This window comes from Apostichopus japonicus, chromosome 1, assembly GCF_037975245.1.
Source record: "Apostichopus japonicus isolate 1M-3 chromosome 1, ASM3797524v1, whole genome shotgun sequence".
Classification (NCBI taxonomy): Eukaryota; Metazoa; Echinodermata; class Holothuroidea; order Aspidochirotida; family Stichopodidae; genus Apostichopus; species Apostichopus japonicus.
The window spans coordinates 1041305-1065089 of NC_092561.1; the positions used below are offsets into that span (position 1 = coordinate 1041305).

General features: G+C 38.4%; 2 protein-coding genes across 7 annotated transcripts in view; one reads left to right on the forward strand and one right to left on the reverse strand.

The window, feature by feature from the left end:
* The first annotated feature begins 1993 nt into the window (after nt 1–1993).
* Nucleotides 1994–15962, forward strand: LOC139973496 (tumor susceptibility gene 101 protein-like). Of its 4 annotated transcripts, XR_011795247.1 has the most exons (13): nt 1994–2235; nt 3409–3549; nt 4716–4800; nt 5957–6022; nt 6579–6742; nt 7207–7384; nt 7863–8063; nt 8485–8606; nt 9424–9516; nt 10996–11129; nt 11609–11711; nt 12954–14095; nt 14260–15962. XR_011795247.1 is itself a non-coding variant. In XM_071980383.1 (12 exons), the coding sequence occupies exons 2-12, from the start codon at nt 3508–3510 to the stop codon at nt 13038–13040; spliced, it is 1275 nt and encodes a 424-aa protein (XP_071836484.1). In that variant the 5' UTR covers nt 1994–2265; nt 3409–3507; the 3' UTR covers nt 13041–15962. The 4 variants fall into 4 exon arrangements, 3 of the variants coding, with proteins under 3 accessions (XP_071836484.1, XP_071836362.1, XP_071836558.1); XM_071980383.1 differs by having other exon boundaries at nt 1994–2265; nt 12954–15962; XM_071980261.1 differs by having other exon boundaries at nt 12954–15962.
* LOC139972672 (E3 ubiquitin-protein ligase Mdm2-like) overlaps nt 15553–23785 on the reverse strand; it is a 44397-nt gene continuing 36164 nt past the window's right edge. For all 3 annotated transcript variants that reach the window (XM_071979198.1, XM_071979204.1, XM_071979229.1), the window contains one exon: nt 15553–23236. In XM_071979198.1, the coding sequence (XP_071835299.1) occupies nt 22230–23236 (1007 nt within the window). In that variant the 3' untranslated portion in view covers nt 15553–22229. The remainder of the gene's footprint in view (nt 23237–23785) is intronic.

Here is a 23785-nt window from a genome sequence, read left to right on the forward strand (position 1 = left end):
CTATCCGCTGCGTCACCTGCAGCCTTGTTTGGAGGAACAGCTTTAATATACACAGCCTCCGTCCAACACTGGAGGGTGTACCCCAAATTTTAATGCATAGTCGTGCGTGGTGCTGTCACAGACGGCATTTTAGCATAATAGGAATATTATTTTAACTTCTCCCGAGCACTCCCCAACCCCCTCCTCCCGTACGTGTTATCAGCATCAGGATTACTGCCAGTGTATTGGACATCACTTTACCAAGAGTAAGCTCGTTGCGCTATTATAACAGTCTACGTACTCTCTTTATACCTATGCATGGAAAACAATTAGTTTGATTAGGTCAAAAGAAACTGTATCCCAGTTTATTTTAAGCATTTTGAATAGGGCGCCACTATAGCTCTACCCGACTGACAAGTGTAACCCTAATGTTGTAATGCTCAATAATAACAGAAAAACTATAATTGTTACATGAAACTATAATTTTCCCCTTTTGACCACCAAAATAGCACCAGGATCAGCTCTACTAATGAAGGATCTACAAAGGTGTACAGACGGGGGGGGGGGGGGGTGAGAGGGCGTTCAAACTACCCCATTAATAGAACGGCCAGACGCTAATCAAGGATTTTGAAAGTAGGGGGTCGTCTTCGCGCGCGGTCATTGAATGTGTTTTCATGTGTAGGGAGATCTGGGACTCTTCCAAGAAAAGAAAAAGAAACACAGTTGAATAAACCCCGCATCAAATGGTACATTATGAATCATATTTAAACCATAAATTAGGCCTGAAGATAGTTCTAACACGAGTTGTGGAAATAATTCATATTACTCTTTGTTATCTGTGTGAGGTTGAATATAAAGGTGTACAGTGATCTGTACCAATGGCAAATTCTTCCCCGGTCGTTTGTAAATAAATGACCCGACTAAAGCATTTCCCACGACTGATGAAGGGAGGTGGGGGCATATGGTTTACTGCACACTTCTTATTTGCACACGCTGATGTGTCAAATTGTCAAAAAGTGGAACTACAAACTGAATGCACCTGGGCCAATTACGATTACGACTGTGACAAAGGGGTTGGTGGACAACTGCCCGATCGAGTCGTGCAAATAGAATGAGGGCAGGGGGAGGGTAACAAGAAGGTACAAAAAACTTACAAGCAAATATACTTTTCAGTGGAAGCATATAAAAAATGAAGTAAGAGCCAGTCAGAGGCCAGAGGCAAGCGGGGGGGGGGGGGATGGACCGGGGGGTGGCTGCGCAGACCTGAGAAAACCACCCGCCCAGAAGTATCTATAGCCTTTAAAAGACAAGTAAAAAGCGAGGGGCACAACAGAAGAAAAAAATACTCGTGAGTTAGTGAAAGAGTTAAATTCTTAAATACATATCATGTGAAAAGGGTATTCATATGTCAGTGCCAGTTATTGGTCAGAATTCATACCCATGTTTGTTTGTTTTCCTAAACTATCTGTCTAGGGAATATATATTGGCTCAACCTATTTCATGATGTTCCGAAACTTTCAGAAAATTATGAAAACATGCAATTTGCTAATGTGTGATAATAACTTTGCTATGTTAATATCATGCATTGTTGAAGTCTAGCAATAACTTTAAAATAATAAAGAATTTAGAAAGTTTTATCGATTATGCTATTGTCATTGAAAGATCGATTCCCCTATCTAAAAATAGAATTGACGTATTTTTACATGACCATATTCAACCGAAACACCCAGGCAACAGAGAGCAGTCAATAAAGAATTTCATGTTTCCTTGAAAATCAACAGAATTAGGCGCTTTTTGTACTTAAAAACAAATAATGAACTAAAAATAAAATTTAATTGGAAATTACGTTGATTGTCTTCAATGAAAACCTTGATGATATGTTGATAGTATTATGAGCAAAGAAATTCTATATTTTTACTCCGCGAAAGAAATCCATAAATGCGATTATCTGTGGTAAATGTCAGTTACATTGGGTGTACACAAAAATAGTTCATGACGCACTGTGCTGTGGCTAAGCACTTGTACTACTAAGTTCTAGCACTAGCTTAGGCTGTGACAAGACAAGTCTTCTGTACTGTGGTTGTGACTAATAGCTAGCATCTTACTGGCGGTGCATGATTGTAGTAGTTTGATCTCGTCTTGATAACTGATTTGCTTATTAACTATGAGAACGGTTACCTTAGGACCAGAGGGAATTCAGCAAAAATACAGTGACCTTACAAAGAGTTACAAGTTACAAAGTAAAATTGTCATAACGTTAGTATACGGTTTTCCCGTTAGTATCAGGTATCATCCAGTACTGTAACTTAGTATAAGCATCGTCAGTGAATGCTAAGCTGGGCTAATTGAAAACACTTTCGATTTGAATTAAAGTAATTATTGTTGTCATAGACATTGCTACCGAAACAGACTGATAAGCTGTGGAAGAGCATACTTTGCTGCAACCTTTGGTTGCATGGCAGATCTCCACATAACTCGTAAATCAGTAACATAGATAGAGGCCAGGCCTAGCCTAGGACCCTAACTGTGCTTAGCTTCTAATTTAACTTGGAATTTCCGGTACTAATTTAGAATCCGTACCAATCGACCCTACTTCGTAACCCCTAACCCTATTCCCTTCTTCCTTACCCTACTCTCTAACCCCTTACCATATTACCTACTTCCTAACCCTAATTCCTACTTACCCTACTCCTTAACCCTACTTTCTAACCCCTAACCTTATTCTGCCTATTCGAATTAAGCTTTACCATTCATATGGTACGGATTCTATAGTTAGGCCGAATTTCCTTTTGATTACGCATTACATGTTGTTATCGTTATGCATACGTTGAACTCGAACGTTTATACCAACGTGAAGTGAATACTGCTTTCCAAGGCTCTAGTAAGTAGTAGCCTATGGTCTTAACTTAGGCTATCTTGACAACATAGGCTAGGGCTAAAGTCTAGGCCGTGGCTATTCTTAGGACTAGTCGTAACAATTATTGATAAACTATTCTTACGACATCGACGAATTCAAGCGCAGTAAAGTAAATAAAGCAACTGCACATGTAGTAGGGGTAACCCTAACCCTAAAAACTAACTTTAACCCTAACCGGAAATTATTGTTACTCCTAGTCGTAAAAATAGCCACGTTAAAGCAACTGCGCATGCGTATTTATAAATTATTCTTACGACTAGACGTAAGAATAGCCACTTAAAAGCATGGATTTTGAAATTAAATATATTTAAAAACATTATGCATTTAATAAAATAGTTTGTTATAATTGCCACCATGCTCATGGGCCTATTATAAATTAAGTTTTAATCTTTGTAAGTTTTGGATTTTAGAATTTGTAACATGATCCATTATTAACTTGAATGCTAGCGTGGACTTGTATTACTAGTTTTAATGTCAGAAATCCTAAATGCCACATTCCTTTTTATTTTTAGGATACTGGAACTGTAAAGGCTTACCTGTGGCAGTACTTTATACACCCAGCATTTTTTTCGTAGCCTCATTGAGTGAAGGAATACGCCCCTGTTGTACAAATGGCGAAACATGAGGCATATATCAAACAGCATTATAATAAGGTGAGTGAAAAAGAGCCAACAACTTAATGTTAGCAAGTTCTTTAAGGTCATCTGTAATACCTTGCCACTTGTTTTAAATTGAAAAAAAAAAAACCAAAACAATAGATTGCAGTACATATAATCTGGCAGATTGTGTTGTTTTCAAATTATTTCAAGACCTGCAGTATTATAAGTTTTTATAATGAAGGCACAGAAGTGACCAATGTTATTAATGTTCTTGGATACTTTGAGAGAAATACTGATGATTTTTAAAAGTACACCTTGTATTTATAGGGTTTGAAATTGGTTGTTAAAAGTAAGTCATTAAGAAAATGAAGAAAAAAAAATATCCCCTATGTGTGGTCTCCTTCTCTATTATCTCTCTATTATAAATGTTAAAGTAGAGGTTTATTGATGATATAAATAAAGATAGAATGGCTCGTGGGTGTCAAAATAACAAAAGTGAAAAGTCAGAATAAATAAATAAATAAGTGTCAAAACCGGAAATTACAAAAGTATATACTACATTCCATATTTTATAGAATAAAAAACAAACTTGGAAATATAAATGGTATTCATCTCTTTGGAGAAACAGTGTTGGTAAAAATATTTCTGTGATGACCACTTGACCAAATCGATGATATTGATGCTTGGAAACTGCAAACCTATGTTGATACCACGATTTGTGGGCTTGAGAAGGAGAATGAGCGACCAGATTAGACTTTCTGGAATAGTTGGTGTAATACTAATAACCTTTGTTTTAAAGCAAGTCATATATTTATGAATTCATGTCTAAATTTCCAGCTGATACCAGTGTTTTTTCGTGAATTTACTCATGTGAATGAATCAACAAAAACCCTTGATATGCACTATTTAATATTTAATGACTTACATACTCTTACGTATCATTTCAAGAAAAATTGGGGAAAAAAAGACCACGAAAGGAGCTCTGAATCTTACTAAAGCAACATGTCTTGTTTTACTTGACTTTCTATTAGTACCATGATTAGAACTTGTTTCATAAACTTCAGTTTTAATCCATATATAGCAATGAGGTCATGTTTACATTCAGTCTCAGATGCCTATTTTTAAATTTCCTAGATGATATTGAAAAAGATGAAAGCATCTCACAGTCTGCCAATTTGCTGCATAACTTCATTTTATTCACTGATTTCGTTCGTCCGCAGTATCGGAACAAAGACCTAACCAAGGCGGCAATTTTGAGTACGCTGTCAGCTTTCAACGACCTTCGGCCCAAGTATGACAAATTTGGTAAGCCACTCCCAAGGCTGTCTATCCTACAGTGCGATGTTTAATCTGCATTCTGCATTGCGTTGTAGCTTGGTTTCGCTGTGATCAAGCCCATGGAATATTGAGACATGATTGGATATCCTTAAATCTGACAAAGAGACTAAGTTTGGTTACACAACCGGTTTGGTTGCTTCACATTAGTGAGTTATTGACCATTTATTCCCACTGCAGACAACGATATAACCAGAGATTTGATTTATTCTTTCATTTCACATCCCAAATTTCGATCATCCTTGGGGTGCCAATTTTGTGTGTACTAAAGGAACAGGATATTATTTTCAGTGGCCTTATTGTACCTCCAGATACGGGTATGTAAAGACTTAAACACAAAAGACAGCTTTGAAGTTGTGATGTGAAGTAGTTGCCAAGTAACAGCAATTCATTGAAAACAATGACCAATCGCATGTTTCCATTAGTGGTTGATCAATCTATCATTTAATCCACGTGTCTCAAAAGTTTAATGTTATGATGCATTTCATTTTCAAACCTTATCACAAAGTTTGCTCACTTCCCGGTGCCATTTTTGGTGTGTTCAATAGGGACAGAATATTCTTGTTCAATTACCCGTTGTTCTTTATAACCTTCAAGGGTTTACTTTTCAGATCTGTATAATCTATACACATTCAACAGAAGCTGCTGCTTTTAAAACAACTTGTTACATGTGGTTGCCAAGTAACAGCTACGAAAAAACAACAACGACCTACCCACATGTATACCTCGGAATGTAGATTGCTGTCGCTGATTAAACTAAGAACTGTGAAAGATATCAGCCATTTTGTTCATCGATTGAAAGTTATTACCTTTTTAAGAAATGATTTATTAGGATAAAAGATATCTATTGCATGACTAATTTAAGTTTTGTTTGAAAGAAAAAAACTTAATACTTCAAACTGATATTGAGCAGTAAAGAATTTTACCTAAAATCAGTGGTTCAGTGAACTTGACACAAAGTCAGTCATGATCATGGATAACCGCTGTGGTAGTATGACTTCACACTTTTCGTTCACTTGTTCGACGAGTCATAATGTTCAGACAGTTCGCCTCATATGGGGTTCCAGGTATGTATGTCAATTATTATTTTTCATTCAAGTTGAATTCAAGTTTATTTTGTTTGTAGTTTTCAGTGACAACACAAGAAAGGATCTGCTTTGCCTAGACGGCACCATACCTGTGAGCTTTAAAGGTACGTTGTGTTTAATATGCTATGTCAGATGACATATGCAATTGTAATTATTGATAAATGGTATGTCAGAGTTGCAAATAGAAATAGAAAATTAAGAAAACCTTCAAAATTGAATTTTTACCGAGATAGTTTACCATTCCTAGGCGTTTCAGTATCTACTACTACAAAATCGAAACAGTTTTTAATTTTCACCAGTTAAAACAGATGGTTTTTCTTGCAAAGTAACTTCACTCTCCATGAAATGTGTTTGATTACAGTGATAAATCATGTATCCTTATGTTATAATGTTGTCAAAGTTGTAAGGTTGTCCAAAAAAAAAGCTACAGGCAGCTGCAAAATCCTGCAAAATCAGCTACGACGAATCAAAAATCACACAATACCGCTTAACTCTGCATAACTACATTACTTATGATGTGAAACTGAAGTGCCTATTGATTGCAACTACACAGTACAAAAAGATTACATCGTGTGTAGCCCCACAACCCCCCCCCTTCCCCAGCATCATACATTTGACCCTGCACCCTAAGGTTTTTTTTCCCTGTAATTTTGCTTCTAGGAGCAACCTACAACATCCCAATCTGTATATGGCTGTTTGAGACACACCCATACAATCCACCAATGTGCTATGTACGTCCAACTCAGGTGATGATGATCAAACCGTCAAAGCATGTAGATGCTAATGGGAGAGTATACCTACCATACCTTCATGAATGGAAACATGTAAGTATGATTACTATACTGAGCCATGCATATGGTACTTACCATGCCAAGCTTAATGTATACATACCATACCTTCAAGAATGTAAGTATGATTAGTATACTGAGCCATGCATATGGAACTTACCATGCCACGCTTAATGTATACCTACCATACCTTCATGGATGGAAACATGTAAGACACCAACATCCAAGCATTGTTACCTAAATTGTATGCTCACCCATACATTTTAGAACGGTAACATGTGCGCACAATGTACTTTTGTCAATTGAAAGATGCAAGTATTCTTACCTATGAGTTATAGCTATCAGACCGTTTTGTGTTACATTGTGCAATTGATCCTTGATTTGTATGCTTTCAAAAAAAGAAAAGATAGAAGTATACTCTACCTATTACAAATATACTTCACCGTACAGCATGGTTACCATGGTAACCAAACCTCTTTTTACTTTGTCGCCTTCTTCAGCCCAATTCTGACCTAATTGGCCTCATACAAGTGATGACAATCATATTTGGAGAGAACTCCCCAGTATATTCTCGGCTGGCGAACCAACCCCCAGGCATGCCCCAAATGACTACACCCTTCCCTGGTTCTCATCCACCCCCATCACAGGCTCCAAGACCAAGTTACCCCCAACCTATGGGTAAATATTTTCTTTTTCCAAGTTATTTTGAAGCTGACACAGAGCTGTAGTAGGCTAGTATGTGGTAGCATCCCATTACTTTCACTAGATTCTCTATCAATGTTTATGGTATTGCTCAAATTCCTCACAGGCAATTATGGATGGTAAAATGAGCAGTTTCTGGATGGCAAACAGTTCATGTAGAATATCAATGTAGGAAATAAAGGCTAATCCACATTTAATATAACAGTCGATGACACAAAATCCATAAACTTTCCATAGGTTTGAATTCATCTCTATATTCCATTTCTTGATATAATAAAAAAGGCGAAGAATACCTTGTGCTTTCATGACATCACTATTTATCCTGTAATGAACCTGTATGGACCAATATTCCAAGCAAAAATATCTGTATTTGATTTCCATGCCTCTACCAGTCCCATAAACTGCTGTAATTGTGCAGTTCTCGAACGTAAATAACTCTCTTTCTTCTCGGCAGGTGGTTATTCACCACAGCAGATGCCCATGCCAACACCTAGCAATCCTATGCCACCTGGATACCCTGGTGGCAATCAGTACAGGCAGCCCACCAGTTACCCATACCCTTCATCGACACCTTATCCACAGGGAGGAATGCCTACCCCACAACCAGCAGGATCCTACCCTTATCCGACCCCCCAATCCCAGTTTGCACCTCCAGGTATTTCCCAAACATTCTCCTTGTTAGTGTTTCCTGAAGTAGTGAAGTAACACACACTTTGTATGCTCTTCTCAAGGATATGTTACCAGAAAGGTTTTTGACAGTTCGTCCGACGCACCAATAAACTCTAAAAAGTCGGCATTCTAAACTTAAGGCCGAGAGAGAGACGGTGTGAAAATATGATTTATTGTGGACTTTTGAGTTTGAAATATGATTTATCGTGGACTTTTGAGTTTGAAATATGATTTATCGTGGACTTTTGAGTTTGAAATATGATTTAACGTGGACTTTTGAGTATGAAATATGATTTATCGTGGACTTTGAGATTGAAATATTACAGGGGTCGTTTTTCCAGTCTTTAACAGTCTCATTGCTGCTAACTTACGTATCATTCAGTTGGCTGTTACTCTCTCATTTTTAGCACCCCAAAAGCCAGTGGGTTCACAGCTGAGTCTCTCAGATGACCAGATCCGGGTGTCTCTTCAATCAGCCGTTGAAGACAAATTAAAGAGGAGAATGAAAGAGGTGCTTCAAGTTTACCAGGTCAGTAGTAGAGGAGATGGGGAAGTTGAAAAGGACAGAGAGAGGGAGAGAGAGAGAGGTGGAGAGAGAGAGCAAAAATTGTATTGGTGCCAGAGGTATTGGTGTCGTGCTTTTTTTTAGTAATGTGGCATGCAGGAATTGATAGATATTACTTAGATAATCAGGGAGCATGACTGCCAGCAATTTTTTGGGGTACTCAAGCAGTGTATTGGTTAAGTGGGAAACAGATAAATGAAGGAAAGTGTCTTTGTTACTCAAATCTTACTTGATGAGGTTATTGATGTTATCAGAAGATCAGTTTTTGGTAGCTCAGCAGGGTATTGAAAGTAAAGGTATGAAAATTGTTGATGAAATAAGTTTAGATCTGGATGTCATGCTGTTTATGTTGTTTCAGGTAGTGTTTTAAGTGGTTTTGTCGTGTTTCTGTACTGCATTACCTTCACTGATGGTCCAGCATAGTACCCTGTTATTCATTCTTGACCTCATGCATTTGGGGGGGGGGGGGGAGGAGAGTGGAATTTTGGATATCTGATAAAGATGCTAGTGCAGAGTATGTTATTGTAGTTGTGCCCAAAGCCTTGTACTCTAAGGTGATCATACTGTTCCTCGTAACGAGGGGTACAGCTACTTGTACTCTCACTCATGCTGTTGTACTCATGCCTCAAATCGAGGGTCTTGATAAAGTGATACAGGAATGAATGGATGATGTTTTCTTGTGCATGGCACAGAGATTTTACACCCTTGAGATGTTTACCTATACCGAGGAAACTTACTCCTCTCAAGGTATTGCTGACCCTTACTGAATTTCTTTGTCTAGAATGAGATGGATGCCCTAAGTGCTACCAGAGATAAATTGAAGGATGGTCAGTCTCACCTGGAGCAAATGTTGTCACAGTTGGAGGCAGAAGAGGTTAGTGTTTATACTCTCTCTTAACCGCTTCCTGTTTGACTGAATACGCTCGCTTTCAAAATTGGCTCCTAAGGCCTCGTTACAATCCGCAGTAATCGGCCATTAGTAACGTAGTATGGCTGAAATTCTACTGTGCATTGTGGTGAGGCCTTAGGAGTTCAGTCAGACAGGAATCGGTTAACACAAAAATCGAATACTAGAGAGTTGTACGGTTACTGAATAATATCAATTGTCTTTGATCCCTGCCTTGGTTATTACTTTAAGCTTCAACCCTGAACAATGTGTCGCACAGGTGGCCAAAGTGTGGCCCACGGGTGAATGTTCTGCGGCTAGCAATAAGGGGTTAATCAACGGTCTAGCGTGCGTTACTCACAGGATTAATGCACGATCGGGGGATAATGCAAGCAATGCACGAGTGCGGAGCCCGAGTGCATCCAGCGATAGCATTAACACCCGGAGTGCATTAATCATGTGAGTAACGCACGCTAGACCGTTAATTAACCCCGTTCATTCATACACTACCATTTGTGTGGGGGAAAAATCATAAAACAAAACATTTTTGGTTACATATAACCAAAGATTTATTAAAGTGATGCCCCGTTATTTTGCTGTGCGTTACTCACAGGATTAACCACGGTCAGCTGACCTGAATGGACCAATAGGATTTAGGAATCTTTACTAAGTATGAATGAACATGGTTTCAACACACTATTTATGTGGCCCCCGGAACCGTATGGCAAGGATAAACAAGAATTCGTTCACTTAAACCATGAGCAGTGTAGTGCAGTTGGGCAAAGTACAGGCTGTATACTGCCCTCAGAAAAGTGTTGTGAACCGGAAGATGGGCAAAGTGCGGCCAGAAGGTTGTATGCTACCCTCAGGATGCAATATGGTTTCCAATATCCTAATAATACAGCCTGCAGAACCTTACAGCAAGGACAAACATGACATATGTATACTTTGAGGAGTTTGTGTAAAGGCTTATTTGTGATATAGGAATCTGAACATAAGATTTGAACAATGCATGTAAGGAACTTTCTGACCTTTTATTTGACCCTATAGTGTATATTCGAAGGAGTAAGACGCGTCATTAAGTGTTTTGGCCTGCTGATTACGTACAGAAACTTTCACCACCCACAATAATCATATTGTACCCATCTCAAGTGTTGTGGTCTGCTGATTAGGTACAGAAAATTTCACTCTGGGATGCAATATCCATTGTGCATCCAAGCCAGTTGTAGGGGCTGCAATAACATGTTAACCAAGAGTGACTAGAATTAGCTAAAGAATGCAATTCACAGTTTTGCTGAAATTTTAGTATCAGCGTTGCCCACTGAAAGAAACAGTAAAAAGCAACATTGCAAATTTGAGTAAACTTTAACATTGGTGAAGGGTGATTGGCTAGGCATGGGTTCCGAATGATATTTTGTTCATTCTGCTGCTAATGTCATCATTCTGTCTTTGGTTGTGTGTTTGCAGAAACAGGTGGAAGCGAACACAAGAGAACTAAAACAGAAAAATGAAGAAATAGAGGAAAGCTTAAGGAAAATGGAAGGAAGGGAGGAAATAGATCCTGATGAAGCAGTAACACCGACAGCTCCGCTATATAGACAGTAAGTACAGACAGCATGCATGTATCAGATCGATGAATCTACTGGCAGCAATTCCATCAGATCGTTGAATCTACTGGCAGCAAATCCATCAGATCGTTGAATCTACTGGCAGCAAATCCATCAGATCCTTGAATCTACTGGCAGCAAATCCATCACATCGTTGAATCTACTGACAACAATTCCATCAGATCGTTGAATCTACTGGCAGCAAGTCCCATCAGATCCTTGAATCTACTGGCAGCAAATCCATCAGTTCATTGAATCTACTGGCAGTAAATTCATTAGATTTCAATCTACGGGCAGCAAATTCATCAGATCGTTGAATCTACTGACAACAAATTCATCAGATTTCAAATTTTAATCTACAACTCTTAAATACCTCGATTTCATATGGTGGAGGTCATTAAATCCAAGCGGCTGCAACTTCATTCGTTCAAAACATTTGAACTCTAATATAAGTTGGTTTTCATTCTCTTCAGATTGTTGAATCTGGTTGCCGAGGAGATGACCATTGAAGATACTTACTACTACCTTATGGAGGCTCTAAGGAAGGATGTCATAGAGTTAGAAGTATTCTTGAAGGTACGTAACAATGTCATAGAGTTAGAAGTATTCTTGAAGGTTGGTAGCAATGTCATAGAGTTAGAAGTATTCTTGAAGGTTCGTAACAATGTCATAGAGTTAGAAGTATTCTTGAAGGTTCGTAACAATGTCATAGAGTTAGAAGTATTCTTGAAGGTTGGTAACAATGTCATAGAGTTAGAAGTATTCTTGAAGGTTCGTAACAATGTCATAGAGTTAGAAGTATTCTTGAAGGTTGGTAGCAATGTCATAGAGTTAGAAGTATTCTTGAAGGTTCATAACAATGTCATAGAGTTAGAAGTATTCTTGAAGGTTCGTAACAATGTCATAGAGTTAGAAGTATTCTTGAAGGTTTGTAACAATGTCATAGAGTTAGAAGTATTCTTGAAGGTATTAACAATGTCATAGAGTTAGAAGTATTCTTGAAGGTTCGTAACAATATCATAGAGTTAGAAGTATTCTTGAAGGTTCGTAACAATGTCATAGAGCTGGAAGCATTCTTGAAGGTTCGTAACAATGTCATAGAGTTAGAAGTATTCTTGAAGGTTTGTAACAATGTCATAGAGTTAGAAGTATTCTTGAAGGTATTAACAATGTCATAGAGTTAGAAGTATTCTTGAAGGTTCGTAGCAATACTAACCCATCTGTATCTCGCAAGAGTCGTTCAGAACCAAAACTATCCTGTAAGATACAACAACGCCGTCTCAAACTAGCAGGGCACTCATACAGGAACACCAAGGAACCAGTCTCTCAACTTATCATGTGGACACCAAAACATGGAAGGAGAAATAGGGGAAAACATAAGCTCAGCTATATAGTTGTAGTTGCTAGAGACATCGGGGTGCTTCAAACTGATCTTCCTAACTTGATGAGGGACAGAAATAAATGGGCAAATCTCAACATGATTCCGACTTCTGTCGACTAGAGAGAGAGAGAGTTCAGATGAGAGTATTTATCGTTTATCCATACTAACCATACTGGTGGTATTTGTAAACAATTTCTACCTTCTTTTTTTCTCGAGATGACACTACAGTCATTTGGGATGTTGTTAACTGTACATCATGGCACCACACCTGTTTGCTTCAGTTTCACATACTTTATCAACTCTGAAAGTTTCAGCTATCATCATCAATCTTATTCGGGTTTTGGTGTTTTCATCTTTTTGACTCCGGCTAGCAATATGCACACTTAATTGTTTTATTTTTTAATTAAAATTTTCTTTCTTCTTCTTCTCCACCACAGCATGTCCGAGAATTATCCAGAAAGCAATATCTTCTTAGAGCTCACATTTACAAAGTTCGCCAGACAGCAGGTTTAAAAGCAACATGAATATAAGATAGATCAACGCAACCAAGGCATCTACTATTGCAGGCCCCCTACAGTACCAAACCCATCCACCATCACCCTGCAAGTTGACCTCCCCCCTCCCCTCTCTATATCTTATCCACCCCTCACTGTTTGATATGCCAGTAAGTTAACTTACTATAATGCTGTTGAATGCTGTGACAATGGATTGATTTAAGTTGGGGAAAAGCAGCATATGTAGATGAATTTTTATGATGCTGTTTTCGATTCCTCGCAGGAGGCAAATGGAATCTATGCGATGGTGTGTGTGTGTGTGTGTATGTATGTGACGCTTGTAAACATGGTAACTCAAAAAGTTAATGGTGGATTAACTTCATACTTGATATGTGGATCCGTCTTATTGAGTACAAGTAGCCTATTGTTCTCTGTGCAGTTCAATGGCCATTTGGGGTCCACAGAGGTCAAAGTCTGAAAACTTTGTGAACTCGAAAAGTACATCTTTGTCTAACTTCATACATGGTATGCAGATTCAGCTTGTTGAGCAAATTACCCCTGGCCTACCTATTGAAATTGGTGGAGGTCAAAAGTAATTTGCTGTCAACAGTTTAGTGCAAGTCTGAAAATCTGTAAACACGAAAACACAAGAGCTTTATCTTTCTTAAACTTTCTGGATACTGAAACATTTTGGTTTAAAATTCTTAACTCTAAAATCCTTACATGGTTGATGCCCACAAGGGATTGCTACAAATCTCTTCTGGTTCTCACTTAATTCTTGGATAAATTTTAAATCTACATTAGTCAGATAGTTATTTTGAATTTTGTGCAACTTGTATGACAAGGAATCACAAGCTCGCTGGCTTTCTGGTTTGTCCTAAGAATTATGAAATAGTCATTTAGTCAACTAAACTGCTTAAAGCAAGATTTAAGATAAAGTTGTTACAACTATCAATGTGGTGACATGTTCATTCATCTATGTCTGTTAAATCAGGTCTTTTAAGATGAATTACTATGATGGTATTGTTATTTCTGTTATTGTGACACATTCATTCATCTTAAAACATGTTAAAGCAGGATTTTAGGTAAATTTGTATGATAGGTTGTTACTCATATGCATGCTGTGACACATTCATTCATGTTAGCTTGTTAAGACAGGTCTTTAAGAGGAATTACTATGATGGTAGTTGTTATATCTGTTATTGTGACACATAAATTCATGTTATGACATCTTAAAGCAGGATTTTAGGTAAATTTGTATGATATGTTTGTTACTAATATGCATGCTGTGACACATTCATTCATGTTAGCTTGTTAAAACAGGTCTTTAAGATGAATTACTATGATGGTATTGTTATTTCTGTTGGTGTGACACATTCATTCATGTTATAACATCTTAAATCAGGATTTTAGGTGAATTTGTATGATAGTTTGTTACTCATATTCATGTTGTGACACGTTCATTCATGTCTGTTAAAGCAGGATTTTTAGATGAACTAGTATGATGATGTTGTTACTTCTGTTAGTCTGATGCATTCATTCAAGTCTATTAAAGCAGGATTTTGAGATGAATTTCTGTGATGTTATACATTCTGTGCATATTCATGTTTGGCTGATAGAGCAGATTTCAAGTCAAATTTGCAATATTTTTCTAACGAGAAACTCCACATCCTAGAGCAGCGGGAAAAATTGCCGTTGTAAGCAATCAGTATGGTGACAATTTCACTGGGATATTGTAGTCCTAAAATGTGTCTCGATCCTTATTGTTGAAATGGTTGATGTTTCGTGTAATAGCCAATTTCAATCACTCCTGTTTAAGAGGTCTGCATGTCACCGAAGTCTATCGGTCGATCCCAACCTGTGGCGGAGCTAGGGGTATTGGTCAGGGGGGGGGGGGAGAATGGTCTGTAGGGGCGCTTTCAACACTATCTAAGCGGAGCGCCACCACAGGTTGTCACAGAGCACACAGAAATTTTGAGTAAAGCTACTCCCTAGATCGCCAAAATGACCCTTCACGGGCCTTGCTAATTTGTGACAAATGTCAATAGGTAGATGAGAGCGCAATAAAAAAGTCAATAGTCGCGAATAAGTAAAAAGTGTTCAAAAGCTGAAAAGGGCATCAGCAGTGCATTTGAGTCAGTCAGGGGGGCATCCGCCCCCCCCAACTGTATGGACGCTCCGCCACTGCTACCAAGCATGGAATATTTTTAATGGATCAGGATATTGGACAATACTTTACATAAATTTAATTATTTCCAGAACTAATTGGGGGATGTGAAATAGTTATCTTCACTCACACTTGTTTTAATGTTTTTAATGAGGCTAACTCTGGTGTGTTCTGATAATTGGAGATATTAAGTCTTTACCTTATAATGTATATTTTGCTCTTTTCTATGTATCAAACTTGCTAAACTGCGGTAAATAGTAACTAATCTTTGTTATTTCTTTCTAGGTTGTTTGTCCTACCTTTAACTTAATGAAACCCCTCCACTGCTGATATGTTGTCACCATGGTAACAGAAGTGCAGAATATAATTGCTAGATTATATCGTTTTGTCCCCCCTGTCTATATAAATGAAGACATAAGGATGGATTACTTAGTTGATTTAACTGAAAGACCATTTAAATTCCCTTTACGAGGATCCTTTTCTATTTACCAGAGACGGTTAGTCGAGAGCAGCTGTTAAGATGCTTTTTCAGCAAGGTTAAAAATTCTACAGGAATGCATGATACAAAAAATAAAAAAACCAAAAAACTAAAAGATGACGTCAAAGTTTCTGTACATTTAGATAAAACACTTTATTCACTGTACATATCATTAAAGTAAACTGTGCATATCACACAATTTATTTCTACACTTATCATTTATTAGCTAACTCTGTACTTTTTATCTTTACAAATAATACAAATGAAATGGTTGATAAAGAATACAAACTACCGTTTGATATAGCTATGTTATCGCCTATTTGTTATTACAGATGAAGAAAATTCGACAAGACTATAAAATGTGACCAAACAGACATGTTCCTTTTATGACCTGTTGATAATCTATACAACAGTGCGTCTCGACTTGATACATTTCTTGTGTGTCTCCCCCATCTGCGCCTACAGATAGTCTATACAACAGTGTATCTGGACTGGATACATTCCTGTTGTCCCTTCCCCACCCCTCTATAGATAGTCCATATAACTATCTGGACTGGTTACATTCCTGTTGTCCCTTTCTCCCCCCCCCCCCTATAGATAGTCCATACAACAGTGTATCTGGACTGGATACATTCCTGTTGTCCCTTCCCCACCCCTCTATAGATAGTCCATATAACTATCTGGACTGGTTACATTCCTGTTGTCCCTTTCTCCCCCCCCCCTATAGATAGTCCATACAACAGTGTATCTGGACTGGATACATTCCTGTTATCCCTCCCCCCCTATAAATAGTCCATACAACAGTGTATCTGGACTGGTTACATTCCTGTTATCCCTCCCCCCTATAGATAGTCCATACAACAGTGTATCTGGACTGGATACATTCCTGTTATCCCTCCCCCCTATAAATAGTCCATACAACAGTGTATCTGGACTGGATACATTCCTGTTGTCCCTCCCAATCTACAGAAAGTCCATACAACAGTGTATCTGGACTGGTTACATTCCTGTTGTCCCTCCCAATCTACAGATAGTCCATACAACAGTGTATCTGGACTGGTTACATTCCTGTTGTCCCTCCCAATCAACAGAAAGTCCATACAACAGTGTATCTGGACTGAATACATTCCTGTTGTCCCTCCCCTCCTACAGATAGGCCTTACAATAGGACTAAATACATGTTATGTTCCCGTGTGTAAAAATAAAGCATTTTGTCTGGACCCATTGCCAGCCTCCCTCTTCCCAATCCCTTGCTGTAGAATAATCCTCAAGTTATGTATCCAATACTGACACAATTTTCTGGACTATCTAAAGTGCAGGTAGTCCAGAAATTTGTGTCAGTATTGAAAACATAACTTGAGTATAGAACCTTTACATATTCTGTACCCATAGTGTATCAGACCTGGACAGAAACATCATGTTCCCAACCCCTACTACCAGCCCCCTACTCCCAGCCCCCTATTCCCATCCAGATCCCAACCCCTATTCCCATCCCAACCCCTATTGCCATCCCCCTCCCAACACTGAAACTCTGTACAACAGTGTTCCTAGACTGAATACAATACTTACTATTCAAAATAAAACCACTGTTTGCATTGGATTCATAGTAATGAAAATCAATGGAAAATTAGATCGTGTGTCCGGTCCACATACTGACATTAACGACATTAACCACCAACCCTAGAAGTACCTTCATTGATATGTCGTATACCTTCACAATTTGGCATGGAGTGACAGCCAAAACATTTTCCCAACCAAAAATAACGAGAGCTGGTCACCTCATCACAGAGAATATTTATGCAGTTATGTCTCTAACAGTACGATGTATGTGCTCAAAAAATATATCACACAAAAACTGTTGTTACTATTCATCCAATCAAATTCATCTTTACATATGCAAAGTTCTGTTCAACTTTCTATTCCAGATCTTATTCCATGGTTAGTAAGGCATTCTTAGTTTTGACTAATCACAACCATACCTGGAATAAGTTGCATCAAAGCAGTATCTTTTTCCCCACTCATCTGATTTTAAATTTATTAAAAAGAAATAATCATAAGTTCACTTCGAGACAATAGAACTGTAAGTGGACTGTCAGCATGAAATATTACAAAATTGAAATAAGTGCAACTAATAAACACCGACTTGATTCTCTAATTCTTGGTGAGTTTACAAATATCTGTTCCACCACCAACAAGCTATCATTACATTACTTCTGTGATTTGACCAGGTAAGTTGTTGTGAAACCCCTTCATAGGTTCTTAACTAAGCAGTTTTTAACTACAGTTCTCAACTCTGTAAAACACCATTCCTATGAGGCCATATACAATGAACAAAAAGTTATTACTAATCCGTCAAGATTTTGCCTTCTAGTTTGCCTCGAATCCTCAAAAATACGGGAAACATTCTCATCAATCCATCTGGACCTTAAATGTATGCATTAATGAATGCACACAATGGCTTCCTTAGACTGGTATGTCGAAAATAGATTTGGAAAAATGTTGATATATTTTGCTGCAGTATTTGAAATGTGGCTTGCCTAGCCAAGCTTAATGCCAATGCAATGATGGCAGGCTGAGATTTGAAGTACAGAGCATCAAATAATGTCTCAGATCAAAATTTAACAGGCTGTTTTATCTCCTTGTTTGACAGCCAAAGCTTTCCACAAGGTTATTGAAGGAATGACCGGTAGAAGCCTTGGACGTTCTTTTCATCTACACATCTACCTGTTGCTAAGTAACTAACCATCCTGTTCAGACAAATTAAAAATTAAAGGCAGAGTTGTCCGCAGAACAATTAGCAAATTTTTCTCAAAACTAAATTTCACAACTACCAGCTTAACAACCTTCCCAAATCATGTTTTCTTATTTGTTTGTTTTTCGCTGTAACACTGAAATATTGATCCAACAACAACATTTGTAGATGTTGACTGGTCCCCCCCCCCTCTCTCTCTCTGAAACCAAACTTAAACGGAATGATGTAAACCAGAAACTACATGCAAAGTAATACTTAGAACACATAGAGTATGACAGAGTTTAATATCGGTTACGTAAAACTAACATGCAACGTATTGTTAACGGCTACGATCACGCAAGTGTTATCAACGACAATATATTGAATAGTTAAAAACTGCCTTTGAAAGACTAAATACGTTTTACTGTAATGTTCAGCCACTTGTGTGTTACTGTATAGGTGCATTTGGTTTTAAAGCTTTTTCCTTTTTCCTTTTCTTTAAATTTTTGCCTTTCACAAACCTTCTCAGCAACCCATGAAAGACATTTTGTAATTTAAATGGTTAAATCATTTCCAAAGCTCCCATCTTAAATTCTTACACATTGTTCTTGTTCCTGGCACATTATTCCTTCCTTTTTCATATTGTACATATTGCCTCATCTTGACCCATTTTGTCAGTTTTGAACCGACACATTTCAAAAACACATTCCATCAATATTTCATGAAGAAAAATTCTCAAACTTTACAGTTTTGTAAATCAACATGCAAACATTACAATCAAATAAATCTTTGCTGCAAGAAACTTGTAAACAGAAGAGACAAAGATTAATCGTTTTCAAATTTGTACAAGAACCTCAAGATTATTTCAAACTATTCTTACAAAGCAAGAACTCGGGTCGACAAGAACTCAAGTTAATACACACAATTCCACATAATTGTGACAAAAAACATATAATTCTCCTGTTCCAAGCAAAAGCACCAACTCAATGTAAACTAATATTAGCTAAGATTATAAATAAAGCCTAAATACAAGCATAGTGATAGCATACTGTGGGACTATTCTGGCAACGTTAGTAACAAATTGTCCTCTTTTCCACTTGGTCTAAAAATGAAATGACTTTCTAACAAGTCTCTTGTCATCCCCCCCCCCCCACCATGCCCCCACAGAACCCTCAATTTAAGGTTACCATACTTATCAGAGGAAAGAAGGACACTTTGCAGCCAGAGGGAGTGTTTTTTTTAAAATATTTGAGAGGTTATCTTTCCTTCGAGGGGAATAGTTGGTTTCGATGAGTGCAGTCTGACTTGAAGGAAGATCGCCAAATCACTGAGTAGAAAGGTTTGTCCACTGTACCTAGTACAACATTGTCAGAACTGCCTAAAAACTCTGGACATTGATTTAAAGGTAGTCAGTATAGGCCCCAAATTATAGCACGCTATAATTGCTAGAAGTTTTCAAAAAGTACTTTCCTGGAGGTCTTTACTCTCCAAATTGTTCGCAGACCATTTTTAAGGAACACACAAAGGTGACTGAATGTCCCAGTGTGGAAAATTCCCTCGAAGGTTGTAATAAAAACAGTTTAAGAATTTTGACCAAAGATGACCACATTTGAATATCTAGCATATTTGGGGCTAATACAGCATACCTTTAAGGCTTGGTATATCCATCCAGAGTCTTAGGTGGCAAACGAGGAGCACGACAATTCACACCTAAGGTAACCGTACCCAACCCTCAATTAGCAACCAAGTATCAGGACTACATGGTAATGAAAATTTACACTTTTTTACATGCAACTGTTAATATTACATTGAATTCCTATGAACATAATGGAAAATGAAACCATTTCTCAAAGGCAAAAATCTTACCAAATCTTTCTCCTATCTCATCTTACAGTCCTCACAGTGAAAGAAACTGTACACAATTACAAAAATAAGTTTTAATCCGAGTAAAATTAGAAAACCACAAAGGAAAAACAAAAAACTATTCCTATGTTAAACCTGTCTTTTTCTTTCCTTGTCAGATTTAACCTATTTAACTTCAGGTCTGTATCTAAATATGGTTACAGATAACAGTCTTTCCAGATAGGATGTAGGGGCCTGTTCAGGGTCATTTGTAATGCTCATCTCCATATGGACATAAAGCAGGCTTATCTAGTTAACAGGCCTGCTCTTTGTCAAACTCTATACCTTTTTAGTCCGGGAATGCATGAAACACGTGAACAGAAATTTGGTATACAGCTAACATGACACTTATAACCAACCCTCCCCCTAAAGTGACAAGCATCTCCACACATGACTATGATGCAATACTAAAAGCCGACAACAAGCGTTAAATTAAAACCAATATAAAGTCACCAATGTTTTCATTTCATGATCATCACATACAAGACTATAAATGCAACTACACAATCGACCATTATCATACTTGAAAGTCTTGTCGAAAGGAATCGCAAAAATATGATATGCTAAAGACAGTGTAATGAAGAAGGCTCTTTTTGTCTTTAAAGAAATAGCTTGTTTGTTACTGTACATGTAGACTGACGATCATAATTCAATAAAATAAATGTGACAAAGTCATTTTAATACCCACCCGTCAATAAAACGCCACAATATGCGAGCAATTAAATGAATGATGATGCCTGCTGAATCAAATGTCAACAACTATTTCACAGCTATGCTCTAACCATTTCCTCTCATGGAGCAAACTTATTATTTTTTCCAACTTAACCCCCCCTTCCCCGAACGACTGTGAACAACTTTCCGGATCAGAACATTGAGGAGAGTGGAATGAGGCAGTGGTCTGCCACCTATGGGGTGTAACCCACAAGTGGGTTGTGAAAAATCTTCAATGGCTTGCAGGAATTTTGGTCTAGACGGAAACTTTTGCGACAGCTTTCAAAGTCTAATGATGGAGATCGATTAAGTTGTTGTGTTATAAAAACATCAAGTCCAAGACAGTTTTCGTGCATTCTGAGTATCCTTTCCTCTGGTGGAGGGGAGGGGAGGGGGGTAGGTGGTGGGGTGAGGGAGAGATTCAGCAGTCTGGTACCCACTCACAAACACTTTAATTACAAACCGATATTTAATGATATCGAATTTGATCGTTCCAGAATGTTCTCTGAACATACTGAGTTTATACTGACCTCATAATACATAAAGTTGCAAAGACAAAGGTAGCGCTAGCTGTATTGCAATATTTAGGAGAAGAGATTTTAAAATTTCTCAACTTTTTGTGGCAGTCATCTGAATGGACAAATGCAAGCGGGATGAACCATTCATGAAAGTTTTGAACTTTCTCTTTAGTAACGAAAGCTAATGATATTCACATTTTTGGTTTTGGAAGATGAGTCCCCCCCCCCCACCCTTTCTTACAGGCAGAAAAGAAAAGCTGCCTAGCTTAACATATATATCTATAGAGAATTTGCAATGTTTGGTTCCTTCCTGTTATCAGAGATTTACTGATATCATTCTAGCAATTACGAGTGCCGCTGTGTGACCTTCAATAATAACGGTAATTGTTTATTGCATTTAAAGTTCACCTATTCAGAAAACTGCTAATCCCCTACTAATCCCCTGACTTTGAAATATTTAAGCAATATCCAGATCATAATAACTTACTATATAATAACTACACATATAATTAATAATTTTGTACCAACTTCTGCCATGCAAGCAAGAATTCTCACACATTTCCATCTGGACAATTTTTTAATTGAGCTCTTAATAGTCCGTGTTAGAAAATATACTGTATTACGTCAAAATGCAAGGCACAAAAACAGACGTGTGCAGAGAAAGTAGAATAAATATAACTATTTTGCATGCCATTCAAGGGTTGCTTTTCTGCTATAATACATAATTTCTGATGATACGTTCAATGGGCTTTCTGCATGCAGGACACGGCTTTCCTCTCTTCTGTAATTTCTTTGCACACTGGTAACAGCAGACCTGATGACCCGACGTCCCGTGAACTATACTCCCCGTCTTGGGCCGGGAGCAACAAAATATGCAAAGGTCTGGAGCGCTCTTGGCTCCCACCGTACTGGATGATGATGGACCCGCAGGACCGTGGGGAGGGGGCTTGATGACGTGATGGGAGTCTTGGGTACTGGACCCTTTCTGACCGGTGGTCATCTCGTACCTCTTAGTGGCCGAAGAGGGACCGTGGCTGGTCTTAGATTGTGATTGATGTGTTACAGTGGCATCTCCCTCTCTCTGAGTTCTGAGAGGATCTCGGGAAGATTGACCGGCGATGCCGCTGTGGCTGCAGTCCGCTGCGGTCGGATCTTTTCTCTGTTTCTTAACGACCGGTTCTTGCGGCGACTCCTGGCTGCTGGGAGGTTGATGGCTACTACTCAGTGTGTTAGTACCCTGGCTACTAAAAGCTTGAAGAGATACACCCAACCCAGAGTCTTCTCTGGTCCTAGCCACACCCCAGGGTCTCTTTAAAGGGCTCTGAGGGGTGTTACCGCTGTCTGATGGATATGACAAGGTAGTTTGGGAACCCGGTCCATGGTCGGGTGAGTTTGTGGAAACCCCACCTTCATCAACTCCCCCTTGTGGTGGTGGTGATTCATGGCCCTGTAACCTCTCTAAAGTATTGAGATTAGAACCAGCCAGATTTGGAGTACTTTGAGATGTTACAAGCTGCTGGGGTGTTGGTGGGTGTTGCTGCTGGGGTGGAAGTGGGTGTTGATGAGGGGTTCTATCTGGCCCAGTTCGGTTTGTCCTGCCATCTGATACATCCCTGGGGGCTCCAGTGACATTGACTGATGCATGTGAGGTCTCCCTTTGGCTGGTGGCGTAGGTTTTGGTTTGGTAGGGACAGGGGGGCAGAAGATTCTTGTTTGAAGCTGCAAGTAGACAAATTATACATTTCTAATTATTAGCTTTTAGTTGTTTCATTGACTCAGGATGAAGCTTATCTGTTTTCGCATCATGTTAATTCAAATAACAACATTTTATGCGATCTATAAACACTAAATTGAAAAATAATTGAAGTATCTTCAGTATAGGATTAGCTAAGAAAATCTGAGTCGAGTCAAAACATTGAGTGACTGTAAAAGTGTGAGTAGCCCTACGGAAGAGAGAGCGGAGTTTACCCAGAGAAGTGGACAGCGACTGACCCTGCTGTAGTAGAAAGCAATAGCTGACATTGGACGTTAAAACATTAGGGATCTCACCGGGAACAAATTATGCAGCAATTTACCTTCCTGGGTGGGTAGAGAACACATTATAAGGCTTATTGTAGCTGTAAAGCATATAAGGGATCTACCTGGCTCACGTAGAAAGCAGTACGCTCAAAGTGACTGTTATACATGTCAACGATCTTCCCTGGGGCAGTATGCAACAATCTATCTCACTGAATTAGAACACAGCTGACTAATTACTGCTGTTCCACA